The sequence below is a fragment of the Sus scrofa genome, chromosome 17 (assembly GCF_000003025.6).
Source record: "Sus scrofa isolate TJ Tabasco breed Duroc chromosome 17, Sscrofa11.1, whole genome shotgun sequence".
NCBI lineage: Eukaryota > Metazoa > Chordata > Mammalia > Artiodactyla > Suidae > Sus > Sus scrofa.
The window spans coordinates 40,308,189-40,332,295 of record NC_010459.5 but is presented as its reverse complement, the minus strand read 5'-3'; the positions used below and the strand labels follow the sequence as shown (position 1 = coordinate 40,332,295).

Below are 24,107 nucleotides of genomic sequence, written 5' to 3'. Positions count from 1 at the left end.
GCAACATATGGAAGGTAGGGTGAGCTATAGCTGCCGGCCTACGCCAGAGCCACAGCAATGCCAGATCTGAACCTCATCTGCGACCTACACCACAGCTCATGGCAACACCGGATCCTTAACCCACTGAGGGAGGCCAGGGATCGAACCCACAACCTCATGGTTCCTAGTCGGATTCGTTAACCACTGAGCCACGACAGGAACTCCTACTGTGTGCTTCTAATAAGGAAATCCACCAGCTCTGAGGCATCCATTCAGCTCCCTTCCTTTTACACAACACACACATGATGAAATGAACACACAGCACATTTCTTAAGTGACTATAAGATGGAAGTATGTGATGAACCCATTTATTTTCTGATTAAGAGGCACATTTAGAGAGCTTTCATTTCTATTAAAGTTTACAATTCATTCATTCAACAAATATTTGTTGAACACCCTCTGCTCATTAGGCATGAAGCAGTGGGGATGACAGTTTGAGAAAAAATGAAATGTCAATCAATGTACATTTAACGCTACCGCTGTATAACAGTTCTACCAAAAGGTAATCCTTACTACACGCCACCACCATGCTCACCACCCTACATCCATCACCTGCCGCTGAGTACTGTTACTGTCTCCATCTCACACGTGGGAAAAAGTGTCGGAAAGGTTCAGTGAACCGCACAGGTTACTCAGTGGTGCAGCTGTGAAGACCCTGAAGCAAAGCTTTGTGACTTTAGAGTCTGTATTATAAACAGAAGGCCTCAGTTAACCACACAATTACCCCCAAGTCACACTGCCCTGCAGCTGTCTGGATGGCTTTGGTTGACATCTTCAGTCCTGACCAACATCCCCTCTCTGCTCATGATATCAGCAGAGAACACCCTGACAAGTGAGTGTTCAACCCACATCCATGCGCAGCTCCAAATCATGAGCAGCTAATAAGGTGTCATTCAAATTAGAGTGAGAGGGTCTCACTCCTCCAGGAAGCCCCTTGACTGAGTCCTATAGGTCCAAAGAAGTTTGAAACTCATCAGTAGAAACCTCTCATCCTGCATTCAAATCTGCCAATTATTATGGCAACGCTGGATCCTTAACCCACTGAGTGAGGCCAGGGATCGAACCCGCAACCTCATGGATCCTAGTTGGATTTGTTTCTGCTGCGCCACGATGGGAACTCCCAACCTGCCAAAATTTAACAGTAACCTAATATTCCAATTTTACCTCCTGCACCTTATGAAACAAAACCTCTACTGGTCAAGACTGGGCCACCTATGTCTCCCAACTGTTTGTTCTCTCTCCTCCCCAGGCCTTTTACAGACACTGCGGGCCTTCTGTACAGCATCTGCGCCAGCATTGTCTGAACTCGCCAGCACTGTCTGAACTTGTCTGAATAAGTTACAAAGAGAAGCAAGACTTTTAAAATATTAATAATAATAATAGTTAATTCAAAGGGCCTTTCATGGGCTAGTCACTTACTAGGCATAACATGACTGCATTTTATATTTACAATGATCCAGTGAGGAAGGCACCACAACTCCCACTTTTACATTGAGATGGAGCCAGAGTTAAAAACTTGGGTTAACTGACTCTGCTGCCTGTACTCTTTCTTTTTGAGCAAAACTAATTTTATTAGGAGGTACACTGACCTGGAAGGGTTTACAACAACACGAGGAAAGTCTGCTTCATTAACCGTCACACACAGGAAGGAAATACTGGGCAGGAATAAGAGCTACTGTCAGGAAGAAATCTAAGCCTAGCACTCACACAGCAGGAATCAGCAAACTTTCTATAAAGGGCCAAGGAGTACACATTCAACTTTGGGGGCCAGAGAAGTCTCATTAGTAACTACTCAACTCTACTGTTAAAGTGCAAAAGCAGCCACACACAACATGTAAATGATGAGCATGGCTGTGAGGCTTCAAGCTTGATTTGACCCTGGGGGCTATTATTCAGATGATGGTTGGTAGACACTGGGCAATTTTCTAAACCTTTCTGAGCTTATGTTTCCTCCTCTATTACAGGATAATATTTCTGACCATACAGAAGTAAGACAATTCAAGATAACATATCCAGTGTACCTGGCACATAGGAGACATTCAATAAATAATAGCAGTTACTGATTCTAGTCTCAGCCAGGAAATATAAAAGATAAACCAAAGACATCAGAAACCCTCAAAGTTTATTTTATGGATCACGTAAAAATAAACAACACATTCTGGCCCACTGGCAAATTGGGACATTTTGGGCATCAAAAAGAATAACAACTGCAAAGGATTGCAAGGCATCAACTGGGACTACCAGTTCTTCCCAGGACAGATTTAAACATATAGCACTTATCGCCCTGCCATAAATAACTTTAAAAATGGACACAGACAACACAAGGCTGTGACTCTTGAAATGAAGTAAAAAGCATGACAATAGCACAGATGATGGGAGTTTAAAGAGAAATACATCTTATGAGGTCCTTTATCCATAATATGGCAAAATAATAATTCAAAGTATATTGTGATAAATTAAAATGCATATTACAATCTCTAGAGCAACACCTAAAAAAATAAGTAAGCCAAAAAGGCCAATAGAAGAGATAAACTGGAATTTTTTAAAAAAATGATTCGAAGTTCTTGCTGTGGCACAGTGGTTAACGAATCTGACTAGGAACCACGAGGTTGCGGGTTCGATCCCTGGCCTCACTCAGTGGGTTAAGGATCAGGTGTTGCCATGAGCTGTGGTGTAGGTCACAGACTCGGCTCAGATCTGGCATTGCTGTGGCTCCAGCATAGGCCGGCAGCTCCAGCTCTTGATTAGACCCCTAGCCTGGGAACCTCCATATGCCTCGGCAGCAGTGCAAGAAATGACAAAGACAAAAAAAAAAAAAAAAAAAAAGATTCAATCCGAGGAAAGGAGGAGGAAAGAATGGATAAACAAACAGAAAACAACAGGACAATAAACTTAAACCCAATAGCATAGTTAGAGAAAATACAAATGAAGTAAATCCCCAACTAAAAGACAGAGGTTGTCGGAATGGATAAAAACCAAGTCCAAGGCTTGGATCCAACGTTGCTGTGGCTGTGGTGTAGGCTGGCAGCTACAGTTCCGATTCGACCCCTAGCCTGGAACCTCCATATGCTACAGGTATGGCCCTCAAAAGACCAAAAAAAAAAAAAAAAAAAAAAAAAAAAAAAAAAAAAGTGATGTTTAAAAAAAAAAAAGTATAGATGCAAGTCAAACGAAATGTATGGCATTTATTATTGCTTTAAAACACTCGAGCAAAAAATAGAGAGAGAGTAAATGTAATAAAAATGGCAAAATGTGAACACTTATTCAAGCTGGCAAATGGTACAAGGAGGGCTCAATATACATTCTCACCACTTTTTTTTATGGCCTCACCCATGGCATATGGAAGTCCTCCAGCCGAAAATTCAAGTTGCAGCTGTGATCTACACTGCAGCTGCAGCAACGCTGGATTCTTTAACCCACTGCACCTGGTGGAGGATTGAGGACACGCCTCTATAGCAACCTGAGCCACTACAGTCGGGTTATTAATCTAATGCACCACAGCAGGAACTCCAATGTTCTTGCCACCTTTGTGAATGTTTGCAAACTTCCATAATGAAAGGTTGAAACAAAAAGAGTTGCTATTCTTTTAACTCCCACTAGACTGTAAGCTCTCTGAAGCCAGTGATTTTGACTGGTTGGTCCACCACTGTATGCTGGGGGCCTTGCCCGGGGCAGCAACCTCTCCAGGAATGAGGAGTTCATACAAAAGTGGGCTGAACTGTGGATCCAGTAGGTCAGGTGGTCACCACTCACCTCAGACAAGGAACCAATAGCCATGGAGCTCCCGTCGTGGCTCAGTGGTTAACGAATCCGACTAGGAACCATGAGGTTGCGGGTTCGATCCCTGGCCTTGCCTAGTGGGTTAAGGATCCGGTGTTGCCATAAGCTGTGGTGTAGGTCGCAGACACAGCTCAGATCTCGTGTTGCTGTGGCTGTGGTGTAGGCCTGCGGCTACAGCTCCGAGTGGACCCCTAGCCTGGGAACCTCCATATGCCGAAGGAGCAGCCCTAGAAAAGGCAAAAGGACCAAAAAAAAAAAAAAAAAGAAAGAAAGAAAAAGAAAAGAAAAAAGAAAGAAAAGGAACCAATAGCCTTGAAGGAAGCGAAAGGAAGAGGGCAAGCCCAGAACCAGGGAGGATGCTGGAACAGCCGAGAGGCAGAGGGACTCAGAAGAGGCTAATTGGACAAACTGTTATTAACTAAAATGCACTGTCCTCTGAAGATTACCCTTCCCTCATCTGTTGAACCCAGGCATGGCCATGGGACTTGCTTTAGGTGAAAAAAACGAGAAATACGAAAGAGGAGACGTATCTCTTCTGAGCAGAAGTTTTAAAAGCCATGCTTTCATGTGTACACACTCCAGAAAGAGTCTGCTCCATCAGGCTAAATCCTGGACTAAAGAAACACAGAACAAAGCCTCAGGTGACTGTTGATGGCCATATAGAATGAGCAAAATATACACTTTAGTCATAAGCAATTCATATCTGAGGTCACCTCTATGGTAATATAAGAAAGGAAAGGGAGAAGTCTAAAGATGCCATCTTTAGATAATCATCTACTAATTATTTATTTAAACACTGTGATGTTTAAAAAAAAATAGTGGAGGAACTGCTACAAAGGGGTTTTGCAGGTGTAATTCAAGCCCCAAATCAGCTGACCTTAAAATATGGAGATTATCCAGGGAGGCCTGACCCAAGCAATAAGTCCTGTAATAGCAGAGCTTTCTTCGACTGGCAGCAGCAGAGGAGGTTAGTGAGACTTGAAGAGGAAAAGGACTTGACTTAGATGGAGAGGGGACAAGATGAGAAGAAATGTGCTGGCCCTGAGGAGCAGAGCGCAGTCCTTGGCTGACAAGAAACTGGGGACCTCAGACTTACAACCACAGGGAAGTGGATTCTGCCAACAACCTGAAGAAGCTTAAGGAAGATTCTTCCCCAGAGCCTTCGGTTTAGAGCCCAGCCTGGCCAACACCTTCATTTCAACCTTAGGAGACACTAAGCAGAGAGCCCAGCCAAGACTGCCTGGACTTCTGACTTATACAACTCTCTTCTCCTAAATGAGTGTCATTTTAAATCACTAAGTTTATAGTGATTTGTTACACAGCCAGAGAAAACAACAACACAAGGCTCTTGTGAGAACACTGGCCCTACTTCCTCACCTGCTGTCCATGCTGCTGTAATAAATAAAACGTATATTCACTTAAGACTGTACCTAAATCCAGGAAAGGTTTCGATCATGATGCACTGTCCTTATCAAAGGTCCAAAAAGTTTATCAAAACGGCCTGATGCTGTGACTGTCACTGTTTAATTAATGCAAACGTTCCCCACCTTGAATTCCTTCATTTATTAGCCACACAAATAGAGCACTTATCATGTACAGTCTCACTGTACAAGATTCAGTAAAAGTTTCTAGAGGATCTATGACTTGCTCTTCTCCATAGTCTACTATAACACCTGGCATGGTCCTAACATACATTAGGCATTCCAAAAAAAAAAAAAAAAAAAAAGATCTGTTAGAATGATACAGATATTTATTATATTGGATTAGCCTTGATTATCTTCAAATAAGCAAAAGTTAGTTTTGGTTTTTTCTTTTTAAGGCCACCCCTGTGGCAAATGGAAGTTCCCAGGTTAGGGGCTGAATCAAAGCGGCAGCTGCTGGCCTACACCACAGCCACAGCAACGCCAGATCCTTAACCCACTGAGCGAGATCAGGGATTGAGCCCACATCTTCATGGATACTAGTCGGGTTTTTAACCCACTAAGCCACAAATGGGAATGACCAGGAATTAGTTTTGAGGTACACGAAAGGAACACAGTGATGGGATGAAGCCACCAAGACCAAAGTGGCCTTACCTTTTCATCTGGCACCTGGGCACCAAGGCTGCTGAGTCCCACAATGGAGTAGAAAGCAGATTCCAAACTTGTGAAAGGGCGGTCCAGTGAGGCTTTCAGTCTCTCCACATCATGCTTGGTGAGGTAGTGGGTGGGCGTCAGAGCCTGGGCGCTGGCTATGATTGTCAGGGCCAACAGCAAGACAGTGCTTGAACCTTGGGGGGAAATGACTATTAAATAAATACACTCCACACTATTCCAGAGTTCTATACAAAGTTCCAGTGACGAGGTACACCAAGGTCTGGGAACCAAATCACGTGTGGAAGGGTGAGGGAACTGGGAGGTTCAGCCTGGAGAGCTGCCTGAGGGAAGTGGTGGGTATGGGCTCAGCCATCTAAATGGCAGTCCTCCCAGCAGCCTCCGTGCACCTGAAGCTCAGGACTCATCGTGCCATTCCCATTTCAATTATGTTTGTAACTCCTAGGCCACGAAGGACAAATCCAATCATGAATCTTCACCGTGGCCTTGCCCATCTCACAACCATATCTCTTCCATCTGTGGCTCTCTGGCCTCCTCTCTGTTCCTCTAAGGGGTCATGTTCTCTGCTATCCAGCTCTTTTGCATGCCTCCCCCTGCTTAATTTTTACTTTCAGATTTCAGTTCGAGTATCTCTTCCTTAAAAGGCCCCTCTCCCGTCAACAGCCCTCCCTTGCATAAGCTCCCAGTACTATGAGTAGTGAAGAATGAGGCCTCATGGGGTCAGGTTTAAATCCTAGCCCTGTCACTCATTAGCAAGGTGGCTGTGGCAGTTACAATGTGACCAGCCTGTGCCTCAGTTTCCTCAAGAGTAAAGTGGGATAATAAGAGTATCTACCTCAGGCTCATTAGGATTACATGGATTAATATGAAAAATCTGAATGGCGCATAACAAGTGCTATATAAATGTTAGCTACTCCTTCTCTTATTGTTATTGTTGTTCCTATATCTGCTCACAGCGACCTATGCTTCTATGCAGTATTTTTCACAACTATAATTAATAGTGTAATGTCTGATTCCTCTGCTAAACTGTAAATTCCATGAAGATGGAGACTGTTGCTTTTAATCACCCCAGTATTTCCAAGTCTTGCACATTGCCTGGCACACAGTAGTACTGAATTCGTATCTGCTGAATAAATGGAAAGAAAAATTAATCCTCATTTATTATATCCCAGGGGACAGAAAAAAACTATAAGACTGGTACATTTCTACTTTTCATTTTGGGGGGGAACACTTTCAAATGGGCAGCTTCATGAACTATTTGCCTTTTAAGTAACAATAATCACCAGGAGAACATTAATGATTAATGGTCCTTTGCTTATAGTGTCAAAGTTAGTTTTAACTAGAACCCCTTAAGAAAGGCATTTTACAAATAAAACTGAGGACCAGAACACCTTGGATAAAGCCAATCTTGGACTCAAACCAAGATTCAGAGTTCAATCATGCTCCATTACTTTTTGGAGAATGTTGTAGAAGGGGCATGAATGTCAGTGCTATCTAAGTCCTCATGTGGGTTAAACGACCTAAAGAATGAGAAAGATCTTTTAAAAAACTAGAAAGAGATCTATTATGGGGATCATCATTCATCAAACATTTATTGAATGCCTGCTATGTACCAAGCACTATTTTTGGTGTTAAAAATACAAGAGGAAACAGAACAAAACCGGCTAACCTCACGGAGCTTGCATTCTAGTGGAAAAAGAAAGACATTACATGAAATAATTAAGAAACATTATGTTAGAAGGTGAAAAGTGCTATGAAGAAAAATAAAGTACAGAAGGGATATATCTGGGAAGAGCTGCAACTCTAAATATGGTAACCTATGAAGCCCTAACCAAGAAATAAAGATACTGTGTATAGACCTGAAGCAAAAGGACCCAAGTTATGAAGATATTTGAAGGGAAACTATCCCAAGATGAAAAGCAAAGGCAAGAGTTCCCTGGTGGCTCAGCAAGTTAAGGATGCAGCATTGTCACTTCTATGGCTTGGGTCGCTGCTCTCATGGGGGTTTGATCCCTGGGCCAGGAACTTCTGCATGCCACAGATGTCGCCAAGAGAAAAAAACCAAGCGCAAAGACCCTGAATCAGGAACATGGATGGTGCTTTTTTGCATTAGCAAGGAGGATAATACAACTGGAGAGGAGAAGCAAGGGGTGGGAAGTAGGGACATGGTGACAGACATAGCAGAGGCCAAATCTGGAGGGCCTTATAGGGTCTTTGGCTTTTATAAAGATGGAAGCCACTGGAAAATCTTGATCAGAGAAGTGATTTGGCTTGCATTTTAACAGGAACTTTGTGTTGAGAGTAGAAAACACTGTGCTGCGACTACAGCAGAGCAAGGACAGAAAAAGGGATACCAGTTGGGAGACTACGGCTATAATCTAAGAAAAAGAGTGGTGGTCTAAGCCAGGATGGCAGCAGTAGAGATGGTAATTAGTGGCCGGAGTCTGGTTGGAATTCAAAGTTAAAGCCGGAATTGCTAGTGGGTAGAAAGATGTAGAAGAGGAATCTATGACACCAATGCTGACTCCCCAGTGCCTTGAATACATGCATGTACTTCATCTATTAAGACCTAGTGAGTGACTATGAGTAACATTTTCCCAGCTAGGCTGTAAATTACTATAACACAGTATTTGCGCCAGAATCCTTTTCTTCCCACCCCGTGTTAATCCTAACAACTGTGGGGGCTAAAATTTGAGCACTTAACATGTGTCCCGTATGCCCATACTGTGCTGAGTATTTTGCACGGATTTAGTCATTAAATCCTCACACTATCTAAGTGAGTGCGATTTACAGACCAAGAAAGGGTCTCAAAAACAGTTATCTGCCCTAAGACTTGTAACTAGCTGAGAAACAAACTGCAGAAACTCTATTATCCTCAACTTCTCAATTTTGGAGAAGTTACTTCCCCTGTGTGGAATTCCATCTTTTCCACTTGTCAATAGTACACATTTCCCAAGTTGTGTGGCTGGACTACCTGAGATTCCATCCCGCACAGTGCCCACGCATTAGCTAGCAATATAGTTAGGTTTCCTGGCTGCTTACTTAGTGCCACGCACTGTTCTACGCTATGTAGAAAGACTATCTCATTCATTACACACAGGAATGCATGAGGCAGATAATGTGGCCAATCTATTTTACAAATGAGAAACTGAGATGCAGAGGAGTTAAGCAAACAGCGCAGCAGGGGAATACGTGGCAGACTAAGTTTGCAACTGGATACTCCAACTTCAGAACTCATGCTCTAAGCTCCTAAAAAGAGGTGAGTGATTGTCTTGCCCCTATCTTTAAAAAAACTACTGTCCAAAGAAAGAAGAATTAGCCAAAATCTCACTCTTAGGCCGCCTGGCCCGGATGCCCGCGCGAGTCAAATGAATGAGCAAAGCCAGACCCAGGGTTATCCGCGGCTGTGGTATCCGGCTGGGCCTCTGGGGGACCCGTAGACCCGCGCCGCACCCACCCCCACCGTCTCCTCCGCTCGCTGGCAGTTCCACCCGCTGGACAGCCCTCCGTCAGACCCCCGACCCCAAGAGACCCCAAGCCCATGCCCCTGTCCCACAGGGGAAGGGGGACCCGCCCGGCCGGCTCCCGAGTGGCAAGCACTAGCCTGCCGCGGGCGACGGCCCACTCGCCGAGGCGTGCGGTCCCCGGGACCCCGTTATCGAACCATGCGCAACGCCTCACCCGGCGGCGCCATTCCTCCGAGCAGGTCCCACTAGGGCCCGAGCCGCAGGCGGACTTCCGCTCGGGAAAGTGGCTCCAAGAGCGCGCCGGAGGGGACGCCCGGGACTCGCAACAGACTCCGCGTGCTGGGATGGGCTCTAAGCACAGGTCAGTCCACGCTGTCCCGCGGAACCGGGCCTCTCCTAGGAGCCGCGGCCAGAATGCCAGTCCTTCGGCGCACAGGGCACCGCGGTCTTCGCGTACAGGCCCGCTTCCCCCCTCGCTGTGGCCCACTTGGAACCGTCCGCTTCTCAACGCCCGATTCTGGGCACCACTGGCACGCGGTTGGACGCGGCGTCTGGGGTGGGCCCGAGACGGGGCCTGCTGTGATTGGCCGATTACACTGTCACTCAGGCGTCTGTCTGCAGCCCGGCGGATTTTAAAGGAATGGGAAGGGTTCGGTGGAGTAGGAAGAGTAGTATTCGAGGCTTTTGCTGGTAGTTTGTTTGTTCGTTTGCTTTTAATTAGAAAATTATGGCGATTTTCTCCAAAGGTTGTTTTGGTTTTTAATAACTGACCTATGAATGACGTTTTAATTGATTTGCAAAGCATTTGGGTGAGGAGCATACTAGCCCAAATTTTGCAGATGAATTAAGAGACTCAAAAATGGAAATGACTCATCCAAGAACTCTGTACTAACTCCAGTTTTTGATCGTTTGGGGCATAGCCCGCAGTGTACTAAGCACTCCATGTACTATTTCATCACCATTCTGTGAGGTATGTACAATTAGTATTCCCATTTTGCAGCGAAGGAAACAAAGATTTGAACCTATGCAGTCTGACTCCATAATCTGTGCTTTTAACTATTACGAACATTTATTCACAATGCAGTAACTATTATTAACATTAGTGTCCCAGATATTATTATCCCAAACAGGGGTGAGTCAGTTATTTCTATGTCTGGTACTGTGCTGTTGAATATGGTATACTAGCTATATGTTGATATTTAAATTTGAATTTAAGTTAATTAAAATTTAAAATTCTGTTCCTCAGTTATACTAACCACATTTCAAGCACGCAGTAGCCACATGGGGCTGGTGGAGATCATATTGGACAGCACAGAATTATAGAACATTTCCACCGTCACAGAAAGTTCCCTTGGGCAGTTCTGATCTAGAATACATAAAGTACTCTTCCAACTCAGTATGCGCGAAAGTCTCATATTGGCTTGAGAGTCAGTTGTTAAATTTATCAGAAATTTTGCAAATTGGTTGTTAAATACAGCTATTTAGAAAAGTTGAGGAGGAGTTCCCTTCGTGGCTCAGGGGAAATGACCCCAACTAGTATCCATGAGGATGCGGGTTTGATCCCTGGCTTTGATCAGTGGGTTAAGGTTCTGGTGTTGCCATGAGCTGTGGTGTAGGTCGCAGACGTGGATCGGATCTGGCATTGCTGTGACTGTGGTGCAGGCCAGCAGCTGCAGCTCCGACTCGATCCCTAGCCTAGGAACCTCCATATGCCAAGGGTGCGGCCCTAAAAGGCAAAATACATACATTCATACGTACAAATAAAGTTTAAAAATAAGGAAGATATTTTTAAGGAGTTCCCATCAGGGCTCAGTGGTCAATGAACCCGACTAGCATCCATGAGGACTCTGGTCCAATCCCTGGCCTCGTTCAGTGGGTTAAGGATCTGGAGTTGCCATGAGCTGTGGTGCAGGTTGCAGAAGCGGCTAGGATCCCAAGTTTCTGTGGCTCTGGTGTAGGCCAGTGACTGCAGCTCCAATTGGACCCCTAGCCTGGGAACCTCCATATACCACAGGTGTGGCCCTAAAAAAAAAGAAAAAAATATTTCTAAAAAGCTAAAACAAAGAATTAAAAAAACAGCCAAAGATCCTTGCCCTCATAGAGCTTACATTTTAGTAGAAGGAAATAAATGATAAACAATATCCATAAATAAGTGAATGATTTATTAGAAATTGTTGTGTGCTATTACAAAGACAAGAAGAAGGAAAAGCTAACAGGGTTTGAGAGAGGTGGGGTGGTATTCTACCTCGGTCTCTTTTTAACAGTGTCATAGCATCTCTTACCTATCTATTCATTCCCCATGAGGCTGACAGCATGCTAGGTATTAGGGATACAACTGTGACCATGTAGACAAGTTTCTTCTCTCATGAAGCTTGTAGTCTGATGGGAGACAGTAAATAAACACAAATGAACTTGATAATTGTAAATAATCGTTCAATACAATGAAAAAAAAAAACAAATAAATGTGGAATTGTGAAGGGAGAAGGTACTTAATCCAGACTGGTGATCTATAAATGCCTCTCTGAGAAGATGACATTTAAGTTTTCACTTGAGTGATGAGGCAGAAGCAGTCCTGAAAAAACTAAGTTTTTTAATCCCCTCTTCCTTCCTAGGATCTGTAGTCAGGAAGATGTAGTGATCCCTTGGGCTTCTGATAATGATTCAGGAAGTGTGGATTTGCAGCTGAGCAACCTAGAGGATATTAAAAAAGGCCCAAGTAGCCTTGAACTTATAGGTCAAAAGGGGAAAGGATAAAAAGGGAGGAGGGGGGAGGGGAAAAGGAATCTTTTTTCAGGCCAAGTTGCAGGGTGACTGGCCCTTGACTAGACTTTGACAATGAATTTGGTCCCTGACTTTAAGACTTTGGAATATGATTGGCAGAATGAGATAAGATATGTTATTATAGACATATAGGAAACTAAACTTAGTCCTGAGATGGATAGTCTCAAAGACTTGCACAGAGTCTAAGCTCTAGAAGGATTCTGAGAAGGGAAGGGAAGGGTAGGAGTGGGTAGAAGCTGGATTGGGCTACTAAATAACTATCTTTCATTTACAGCATTTATTGAGTACCAGTTACTGGGCATACAACAATGAGCAAGACCATCATGGTCCCTGCCCTCAGTATGATTTATGTTATACTACTGAAAAGGGCCAAAAAAGTTAATGGACAATAAATAAAGTAATTACAAGTTATAGTAAACACTACGAAAGAATTGGACAAGGGGCTGAGACAAAAAATAGGGGAGATGGGAACCTACTTTAAACCATGGTTGTCAGAGAACACCTCTCTGAGATGGTGCTGCTTAAAGCTAAAGAGGGCCTCAAGGACATAAAAAAGAAGTAAGGGGAAGAGCATTCCAGGTGGGTGGAACAGCATATGCATGAGATGGCAACTACATTCATTCATTTGACAAATATTATTGAAGCTCTGTTATGCTTTAAACACTGATCTAGCTGTAGAACAAACACCATGCACTTACAAACAAATGCTTGGAACTCAGCCTGAACTGAGTTCACAATGTGTGTGACTAGGGGTTGGGGAGGGGAGTAGGGAGCAAATACAGAGAGGTTAATAAGCAGCTAGGAAGGTACTTAGCCAAAATGGGCAAAGAGGGGATTCAGGAAAGGGATCCTGGAGCTGAGCCCTGATGGATGAACAGGAGTTAGCTAGACAGAGAGAGGCAAGGGAAGGTGGGGGAGAGGAAACAGGCTGAAGGAAAGCCTGTGCAAAGATCAGAGGTGAAGGAGAACATGGCTTCCAGTGGGTGGCAAGAGGCTATTCAGGAAACCAAGATGAGTGCTGAAGAAGAATGGGAGAAACCTTCAGATGATATGTGTGTTAGGGAGAAACTGGGAAAAGTATCTGCCCAGTAGGAATAAGGGATGTAGTGTTGGAAAATGGGGGAGGCGAGGATGTAAAGCTACATGAAGAGGAAAATGATGCTGCCGTAATGATCGCCACTCAGCCAAGGAATAAGACAATTGGAGCTAGCTCTGTATCATCCAAATGAGGTAGGTTCTGTTATCACCACCGTTTGGGAAATGTGGAGTAGGCCCAGAGAAGGTAAGGTCACACACGGTCAGAATCTCAGAAAGAGACAGAACAAGGATCTGAGCCAAAGGAGACTGTGGAGCCTGTGCCGTTAATCAGAGTATATCACGGGTCTGAAAGAAGATAGCTGAGGCACTTGCTCTGCACCCTGGTCCAGTGGGAAGAGATGGGCACCAGGGGCCGCTGTATTTTAAGCTCTTGTCACCACAGGGTACAAAACTTTTTTTGCCTATGCCTGCGGCATGTGGAAGTTCAGAGGCCAGAGATCAAAGCCCTGCCATGGCAGCAACCTGAGCTGCTGCAATGACAATGCCAGATCCTTAACCCACTGTGCCACAAGGGAACACCAAAGGCCTTTGAATTTGAATAATAATATCTACCATTTAAGTACTTACCATGGGCCGTGTTCTGGGATAAGCTTTCTACATGTATAACATACAAAATATAACCCTGTTTTATAGGTATGGAGTCTAGGTTTCCAGGAGGCGTCCAATTTAATAAAGGTCATGGAGGAGCTCCTGTCGTGGCTCAGTGGTTAACGAACCTGACTAGCATCCATGAGGATGCAGGTTCGATCCCTGGCCTCCCTCAGTGGGTTAAGGATCCAGCATTGCTGTGAGCTGTGAGCTGTGGTGTAGGTCACAGATGCAGCTCGGATCCTGTGTTGCTGTGTCTGTGGTGTAGGCCAGCAGCTACAGCTCCGATTTGACGTCTAGCCTGGGAACCTCCGTATGCCAGGGGTGTGGACATAAGAAAAGACAAAAGACCAAAAATAAATAAATAAATAAAATAAAGGTCACAGAACTAATAAGTGGCAGAGCTAGGATTCAAACCATTTTCAGACTGAGAAAAGTCCTTGCTCTTACCTAGCCTGCTACAGCTGAGTCTTAAAGGTTTTTGTAGTTTAGGAGGCCCTTAGGGAACATTGAATTTGTAATTGAAAAAACTGAGACTCAGGAGGGAAAGGGAATTGCCCAAGTTTGCAGAGTAAATAGTAAAGGTGAGAACAGGACCTATCAATTCTGATAGCCAGTGGTTCTCCCCACTGAACTGTGCGACTGCACATAGTACAGAGGCATCATCCAATGTCTTTTTTCAATGTTAGACTCAGACATCTTGGACATCCCTGGACTCCCTCGGGAACCCCTCACAGACACCTTCAGACAGCTGACCCACCAAGGGCCCCTTGGCAAGGTCATTGTTGAGAGGTTGATCCAGTTCATTCGTGAGTTTTTTAATGGTGAACTAAAGGTATGCACAAGCAGTCTTCCAAGTTATCCAAATTATTCCTCCATTCCAACAAATATTCTAAACATTTATTATGTAAATAATGTATATTATAAGCTGTAACATTTATGTTTATACTGTCAACGGAAGAAGAAAAAAAGCACAACCTACAAGTTGAGAGTTACATTTTTTCAGCAGCCTCGAGGTCTATAGCCTGGGATGACAATCTCTCAGATACCTTTGAGGGACTGTTCCAAAGAGGTTAGGGCAGGGAGTTCCCATCGTGGTGCAGTGGTTAACGAATCCGACTAGGAACCATGAGGTTGTGGGTTCGATCCCTGGCCTTGCTCAGTGGGTTAAGGATCCAGCGTTGCCATGAGCTGTGGTGTAGGTTGCAGGTGTGGCTCTGGCATAGGCTGGTGATTCGATCCCAAGCCTGGGAACCTCCATATGCCTCGGGAGCGGCTCAAGAAAATGGCAAAAAGATTAAAAAAAAAAAAAAAAGAGGTTAGGGAGGAGCCAGGATATTTTTTTTTTTTTTGCTGGGGAAAAAAAAAATATCGTGAACATCAAAAGCTCACTGCTAATCCCAAAAACAGACATCTCAAGTTAATGACTTTAGTGTTTTTCTGTATATGAGAAGGTACAGGGCAGCTGTGGTGGCTGATGGCTTGATGGCCACAACATCCTTTGTTTACTGAAAAGGCAGACGACACTCTGTTTACAGTACTTTTATGTTTATTTTTATATTTACAGTAAATGTATTTACATATTCTTATAAATTATATTTATAAAAAATTTTTTAAATTCCTATAAAAATACAGAAAACTATAATAAAAGTTAAAGGTTAATCGTCCCTAATCCCACTGTCTTAAAATAACTACTGTTAACATGTTTGTATATGTGTTTTCAGGTTTTTTTTTTCTGTGCATACAAATGCATGTACTTATAGAAAAAGGCACATCAAATATGGTAGAAGAAAAAAAAAATTCCTAGGTCCATAACTATAGATCTGTATTATTTTACTTAGCAAAGTATGCCTTGTTTAGGTGAAATAGTCATTCTGTGGGAGCATGTAGCATAAGAATTATAACAGAAGAATTAATGTTTTTGTTTTTGGCCACACCCATGGCGTGTGAAAGTTCCTGGTCCAGGGATCAAACCCACACCACTGCAGTGACAACATTAGAACCTTAACCCACTGTGCCGCAAGAGAACTCCCAAAAGAACTAATCTTAACCTATGGTTAAGGGAGGGCACTTCTGAAGAAGTAACCATTGAGTTCGAATCTAAGGAATGAATAAGAGAAACGAGGAGAAGTTAGAACTGGAGGGAGTGTTCCAGAAATAGGAAATGAAATGTTTAACAACCTTGTGGCAGAAAGGAGCAGAGCACATCTGATGAACTCAAAGAAGGTTAAATCACAGTGTCAAAGGTGTCTGTCATTTGTCAACAGACACTTAGGTTGTTTCCATGTATGGACTATGAATAATGCTGCAGTGAACATGGGAGTTCAGATGCCTCTTTGAGATCCAGATTTCATTTCCTGTGAATATGTGTATGTGAATAGCTGGGGACTTGTGGAAATTCAGCAAGCTTTACGTTTTTCTTTATGTATAATACCAATAAATTTTTTCCAAAAAACACTTAAAGCCACAATGTTGGTTTTCACTTTTGAAGACCAACTTTTGAACTCTTCTTTATACTTTATGTCAGCAAAGCTTTATAAAGGATTTCATGGTAATTAATAAAGGGCTTGGATTGCTGTAGTGAATTGGAAAGAAAAGTTTGTTCCCTGCCTTGACCTAAATCCACAGCTTGAGTGAATAAAGAAGCTAATTTTGTTAGGGTATCACAAATACTCTGTTAGCAATATACACCTGTGGTTTTTGGTTACTCTGAGAAGGGTACCCAGCCCAGCTTCAGCAGAAAATGCATGATTCAAGTCTTCAAGCATATTTAGATTTCAGTCAGTGCACAGAAAGAAAAAGTGTAGAGAATTCAGAAGATGGAAAGGCCAGAAGCAAGAAAGGACAGCACGAAACTTAATTGGGCTAAAGCTCAGAATGCTACTAGGCAAGGCAAGAGATGAATTTTTTAAAAAATTTTTTCGTTAGAGTTGATTTACAATGTTCTGTCAATTTCTGCTGTCCAGCAAAGTGACCCAGTTATACATTTATATACATTCTTTTTTTTCACATTATCTTCCATGTTCCATCTCAAGTGATTAGATATAGTTCCCTGTGAAGAGATGAATTTAAAGAGGTTAGCTGGGGTCATATTGAGAAGGGCCTTGAACTCCATAGGTGCTATTGAAAGAGTTTCAGTAGGGTGTTACCTGATCAAATTTGCATTTTATAAAGATGAATTTAGTGTTAGCCAGGGGAATGCATTGGAAGGGGGCAAAACTGAAGCAGAGTAACCAAATGTTGGCTAGCTATACAAGTGAGAGAAAGGGCCCCAAAGTCAGCTTCTTGCTGTATATTGCTACTTGCTATCCAGAGAGCTTATACCAGTTTATATCATGTACCTGCAGGAGAGAAAAAACTGCCAGAAATATTCTCAAGATATGTAGAATTATTGGTGTCTTTTCTTTTTTTTTTTTTTCTTTGCTTTTTAGGGCCACACTCACGCATATGGAAGTTCCTGGGCTAGGGGTCAAACTGGAGATGCAACTGCTGGCCTACACCGCAGCCATAGCAACGCAGGATCCCAGACACACCTGTGACCCACATCGCAGCTCATGGCAACTCCGGGTCCTTAACACACTGAGCGAGGCCAGGGATTGAACCCGCATCCTCGTGGACACTAGTCGGACTCATTTCTTCTGTGCCACAGTGGGATCTCCCTATCTTCTTCTTTATACTTTTTTCAAAATTTCTATGATAAATAGATACTGCTTTTATATATAGAAAAAAAAAGGCTAATGCAAAAGAGAGTTTTTTCTTCAAATCAGAACTTGCATTTTAATAGGAAACCTTAAAGACTCAAAATAATGAATTTTAATGATATCAGGAGAGTTGGAAGTAACAGCATCCGAGGTCACCTTTAGGAAGCTTAATCAGAGAGCAGTACACAGGGTAGATAGGTGTGGAGAGCTGTCATGGAGCATTTGGTAGAATCTAGCTAAGAGGGAAAATGTCCCAAACCATGCCATGGCAGGGCCAGGGGACAAGGAATTTTATTCCTCGTAATTTATTCATTCCTTACAATAAAAACTAATATTGCATTGAATGAGGCATCATGTTTAAAACATTCCAGGAAACTTTCCCAAAGCCCTTTACAGTTAGCAAATGAGATTATAACGTATAATTGTGTTTTTACCATTTTTCCACAAACTCAGAGTGAACTGGAGAAGCTGACATTCCTAAGATCTCTGTCTTCTCTCAGCCAAACTTTACCTTACGATGAAACCACAGAATCATTCATTTACAGCCATAGAGCAGACATTGTGCATATGCTAAATGTGAGTATTGTGACCTTAGTACGAATTATTGGGACCATGCAAATTCAGTGACTTGGCTAACAAAATTTTTAGTGACTTCATCTATATTCTCAATTCCCTTAGCTTCTTCTCATAGCAGTATCACTGCATGGAGGACAAATACTCAGGCTACTCCACAAATCTAATTACCTTTGGAAAAACAAAAACAAAAAAACAAAAGAGTAGAAAGAAGAGGAACAGTGTTTAATTTTCTCAATTAGGGCAATGCTGCATAACCAAGCAGTAGTTTTGAGGCAGATTCTATATTCAGTTGTCCAGATTCAAGTACCAGTTGCCTTTTTCTAGCTGTGTGACTTTAGGAAACTATTTGACTTCTCAGTGCCTGTCTCCTCATCTATAAAATGAGAATAGCTGTATCTACTTCTCAGAGCTGTTGAGAGCGTTGAATAAATAAATGTAAGTCACATAACATGGTCTCTAACACATATTTTGCACTTGAGAAACGTGAATGTATCCTTTTGTATTATAGTGTTTCGTTCCATTTGTACTTAAATCCAGCTTCACTCTGCCACTAACTCATTTATTCATTGCCTTATTAAGTATCTGAGAGTTCCAGGCAGTGATCTGGGAATCAGGGCTGCAGAGACAAAGCCATAATCCCTGTTCCTGTAGCCAAGCATAGTGTAATCAAGTGTCACAAGGACTGTGGCAAAAGTTTGAATAGGTATGGTAAAGGCACAGAGGAGTGAGTGGCCAATTCCATGTCAAAGAAGCCAAAAGGACTCTACAGAGGCAGTGCGCTTAAGCAAGCACTTAACTTTTCGATGCTTTAGTGTTCTCATCAGTAAAATGTTCCCTTCAGTTTCTCTACAGCTCTAAAGTTCTGAATCTAAGGTTTCTTTTTTTGGTCTTTTTAGGGCCACACTTGTGGCATATGGAGGCTCCCAGGTTAGGGGTCAAATCAGAGCTGTAGCCACCAGCCTAAGCCACAACCACAGCAACACCAGATCCAAGCCACATCTGCGACCTACATCACAGCTCTCAGTGACACCAGATTCTTAACCCAATGAGCGATGCCAGGGATTGAACCTGTGTCCTCATGGATACCAGTCATATTCGTTTCTGCTGAGCCACGGAAACTTTTGAATCTGAGATTTCTTATACACTTCAGAAAAATGAACAGCTTGTTTTCTTGTTTTGTTTTGTTTTGTTTTGTTTTCTTTTTTGGTCTTTTGTCTTTTACCCACAGCATATGGAGGTTCCCAGGCTAGGGGTCGAATTGGAGCTGTAGCCACCAGACTATACCACAGCCACAGCAGCGCCAAATCCAAGCTGCATCTGCACCCTACACCACAGCTCATGGCAATGCTGGATCCTTAACCCACTGAGCAAAGTCAGGGATCAAACCTGTGTCCTCATAGATGCTAGTCAGATTCATTTCCACTGAGCCACTACGGGAATTCCCGAGCAGCTCATTTTCTTTTCGTTTTATCTTTTTTCTTTCTTTTTTTTTTTTTTTTTTCCTGTCTTTTCTGTGGCCACACCTACAGCACATGGAGATTCCCAGGCTAGGGGTCTAATCGGAGCTGTAGCCACCAGCCTACACCAGAGCCACAGCAACGTGGGATCCGAGCTGCGTCTGCGACCCACACCACAGCTCACGGCAACGCCAGATCCTTAACCCACTGAGCAAGGCCAGGGATCGAACCCACAACCTCATGGTTCCTAGTCGGATTTGTTAACCACAACGGGAACTCCACTGAGCAGCTCATTTTCAACCCACAAATCTGGAAGGCTGATTAGATTGATGATTAGTTTTTGGAATGGAAGGGTCTGTGAAGCAATACGCAGTATCAAAGGCCTTCTGTATTTGGAACCCTGTGGAGCTTTGAAAAGGATACAAGTTTCCTGGAAATGTTCTTCCTTGCCCTCTAACAGTTTACAATTAGTTTGAAAGTGACTACACCTCATAAATAGGTTGAGAACCAGTTCCAAATAAGACATCTAGAAGAACAGAATGATATAATGCAGTTTGAAGAATGAGTACAGCTTTCTTCTTGGCTCTATTTTACAGAAAGTAACCTATACACAGCTGTAGGACCCAACCAAAATGGTGTGATTCCAGAGTCCCGCTTTCACAAGAATTGGCAGCAGTGAATTGCCATATGGCTCAACCAGTGAGCTCAGAAAATCCACAAGTGCAAATTTCAAACAGCAAAAACCACACTGAAATTCTCCATGCTCTATGTCTGGATCTGTCCAGCCAGTGGTAAAATACCCACTGTCAGGCATCAACCAACGTTTGGGCTGACAAGGGGTTCAGACCAGAAGAATTAAGGGTAGTTGGTGTCCATGAGAAAGTTGCATGGATTGGTGGATCATTGTTCAAGTCTACCAAGTCCCTGCAAGCCCATGTGCAGGGGCACAATGCTTCTCCCAACAACCAAGAGGAGAGGAAGTTCTGCGGAGGAGAAAGCCAAGGTCATTATGAAGAAAGAAGTATTTTGAGGCATTCTTATGACCCCTGCCAATGCATGGCTCTTTGGTATCCCAATAAAGACAGCCAAGGAAGCTAAGAACAGAATATAGAAAGGAAGGGGGAAAAACATCTGTTATAAACTTCACCAAAGAAGAGTTATAAATAAGAACGTGAGGAGTTCCCCTTGTGGCTCAGTGGTAACAAACCCAACAGGTATCCATGAGGATGCAGGTTTGATCCCTGGCCTCACTAAATGGGTTAAGGATCTGGCATTGCCATGAGATGCGGTGTAGCTTACATACATGGCTCAGATCTGGTATTGCCGTAGCGATGGTGTAGGCCAGCAGCTATAGCTCCTATTTGATCTTTAGCCTGGGAACTTCCATATGCCATGTGTAAAAGACAAAAAAAAAAAAAAAAGAAAAGAAAAGAAAACCTGAAAAGATGCTCCATTGTGATTAGAAAAAAGCAAATCAAGACCACAGTGAAGTTCAATTATACACCCGCCAGAATGGCCAAAATAAAAAGAAAGGTAATACCAAATATTGGTGAGGATATGGCAAAACTAAAACTTGCATACACCACTAGTGGGAAGTTAAAGTGGTACAACCATTTTGGAAAACAGTTTAGCAGTTTCTTTTTATTTTTTTTCTTCTTTTTTGGCTGCCCCACAGCATATGGAGTTCTTGCATCAGAGATCAGATTCAAGCTGTAGTTGTGGCTTATGTCACAGCTGTAGCAACGCTGGATCCTTTAACACACTGTGCTGGGCCGGGGGTTGAACCTGCATCCTGGTGCTCCAGAGACCTGGCCGATCCTATTGTGCCACAGCAGGAACTACCAGTTTGGCAGTTTCTTAAGTTAAATACATACTTACCACCTGACCCAGCAATTTTATTCCTAGGTAAAATGAAGCCTATGTCCACACAAAGACTTGAACACAAATGTTCATAGCACCTCTGTTTGTAATAACCAAACAGTGGAAACAACCCAAAGGTCCATCAACAGATGAGTGAATGACAATTTTTGGTATATGGGATACAGTGGAATGTTACTCAGCAATGAAAAATAATGAACTATTGATACACTATATGACTTGGATGAATCTCAGAAAGATTTTGCTGAGTGAAAGAAACCAGATAAAAAGAGGATATATTCCATTTATATAACACTCTAGAAAATGCAGACTTGTCTATAGTGACATCACATCAGTGGTTTCTGGAGTAGATTGGAGAGGAGCAGGAGAGAGAATTTACAAAGTAGCACGAAAAAACTTTTGGGAGTGATCCATATGTTCATTATCTTGATTGTGGTGATGGTTTGATGCATGCATACATATGTCCAAAATCATCAAACTCTACACTTTAAATGTCTACAGTCTATGGTATGTCTGTTACCTCAAAATCAAAAAAGATGCAAACAGTATCTTAAGAACTGCAGTGAAAACTGGGATGTAAAGTAATGACAAAAAAAATTATAATAATGACAAGATTTGAGTGAAATTAATCCAGGTAGATCTCCTGATCTATGCCTCAAAGGATGTGATGCATAAGGGTTGAGAGAAGGAACCAGTGAGTAGGGGCTTAGATGGTAAATTATTACCTGGCTATGCAGAGCCAGGATTCTGCATCCTGAAATACGGCAGAATGACCATGGGTATAGGTTTTAGGCGCTCTTGTTGCCCAGTGGCAGACACGGGCACCAAGACCTGCTGTAATAGAATGTTAATGTAGCCAGACCTGTCCTTAGTGCCACTCAGTTCCCCTCTGACAGCTTGGGGGTCCACCCTAATTCTGCACTGGGGTCCTCCGCAAAACCCTACTTCTGCACTGGCGTCCTCTACAAAACCCTACTACTATATTGTTGTTGGGTAAATAGTTAAGGAGTGTACTCAGCATTGAAGAGGCACTGTGTTGTTTGAGCAGTGAAGGCAGGAAATGAATGAGAATGATGTTTCAGGAAGACTCTTCAGTAGTGTGGATAATAAATGTTGGGGTTCAGAGGACCAACAATTCATCATAGACTGAACTAGTATGAAAATAATCTGTCTAGTTGTCTTAGTGAGGGTTTGAACTCTCTGAAGCAGAAGAATGTAAAGGAAAGGGAGCTATTTTAGTAATCAAAAGACAGTTTCTAGAAGTTCCCATTGTGGTGCAGCGGAAACTAATCCGACTAGGAAGCATGAGGTTGCAGGTTGGATCCCTGGCCTCACTCAGTGGGTTAATGATGTGGCGTTGCCATGAGTTGTGGTGTAGGTCGAAGATGAGGCTCAGATCTGGTGTTGCTGTGGCTGTGGCGAAGGCCGGCAGCCACAGCTCTGATTGGACCCCTAGCCTGGGAACCTCCATATGCTGCGGGTACAGCCCTAAAAGGACAAAAGACAAAAAAAAAAAAAAAAAAAAAAAAAGGCAGCTTCTAGTTTTAGTTCTGTGCAGCACAACCCGTGTGATCTTAGACAAGTCACTTTGCTTCTCTGAACCTCTAGCCCCACCTGGAAAGTGGAGACAGTAATATCTATATGGCTTTCTATAAGACCTTTGAGACAAATATCTCATTTTGTTAAGATTGGTTAAGATTCTTCTTGAGGCAAGCAACAAAATTTAGCTCTGGCTCGCTTAAGTTGAAAACAAAAGAAAAGGATGCTGGGATATTCTCCCCTAGCTTGTAAGGAGGAGGTTTAATGATCAAACCTCCAAAAGAGCCTGTTCCAGGACACCCAGAGGGGTCTAAAGGCAGGAGCTGCTCTGCCATCACTCTGACTCTGACCTCTAGCAGCTTCCAGTCTGTGTCACTCTGTAATGCCAGACTCTGGGGGAGAGCATCTGATTAGCCCAGACTGGGTCCTTCTCCAGTCTTGCATCAATCAAGTGTGTCTGGGGGCAGCATCATACAGTGATGACAGGACTTCTGGGCATCCCTCCCTGTATATTTATTATAGGCCATTCCCAGATAAAAGGCAATTGCTGTAATCTGGATAGTCACCCCAGGAGGTCCCTGCTTTACACACATACTTCACAATCAAGAAATAACCTCTAAATGTCTAATTCCCCACAATTGTTAGCATAATTTTGAATATATAATAAGCCACTCATATCTAACTGATTAAAGGAAGAAAACAAGGTTATTCTGACAGAAGCGGTCAAGTAGATTGAAGTCAGAAGGGATTGCAGGCCTGGTCATTGAGCTGAGAGGCATTGTCTTCATTCACAGGTGAGGTATATGGCTTCAGAAATGGTGAATCAGAATCTGCAGAGCAGGGAGGGGCCGTCACTGTGATGGATTGGACTGGGAAGTAAAGAAAGGAGAAAAAAAGTCATAAACCATCTATTTTATGAGCCCTTGGAGAGGGCACCATTGCCAACAATTGAAGGCAGGACTGTGTGCCTTCTGGAGCGGGGCCAAAATGGGCTCTCTCATTAACACCACATTGCCAGGATGTAGCTGGTCTTAGTGGTGGTGCCCTTGAGGGGATGAGATCCGGGTGAGGAGAAGCCTGTTGGCCTGAAGGCGAAGTCTTAGGCTTTGT

General features: G+C 43.1%; 1 protein-coding gene across 5 annotated transcripts in view; it reads right to left on the bottom strand.

Moving 5' to 3' along the window:
• Positions 1–9,932, bottom strand: part of RPN2 (ribophorin II) — a 56,503-nt gene extending 46,571 nt beyond the window's left edge. For 2 of the 5 annotated variants that reach the window (XM_021077216.1, XM_021077217.1), the window contains exons 1-2: positions 6,980–7,019; positions 5,895–6,088 (exon numbers count right to left, since the gene is read on the bottom strand). In XM_021077216.1, the coding sequence (XP_020932875.1) occupies positions 5,895–6,088; positions 6,980–7,004 (219 nt within the window). In that variant the 5' untranslated portion in view covers positions 7,005–7,019. 5 annotated transcript variants of the gene reach the window in all.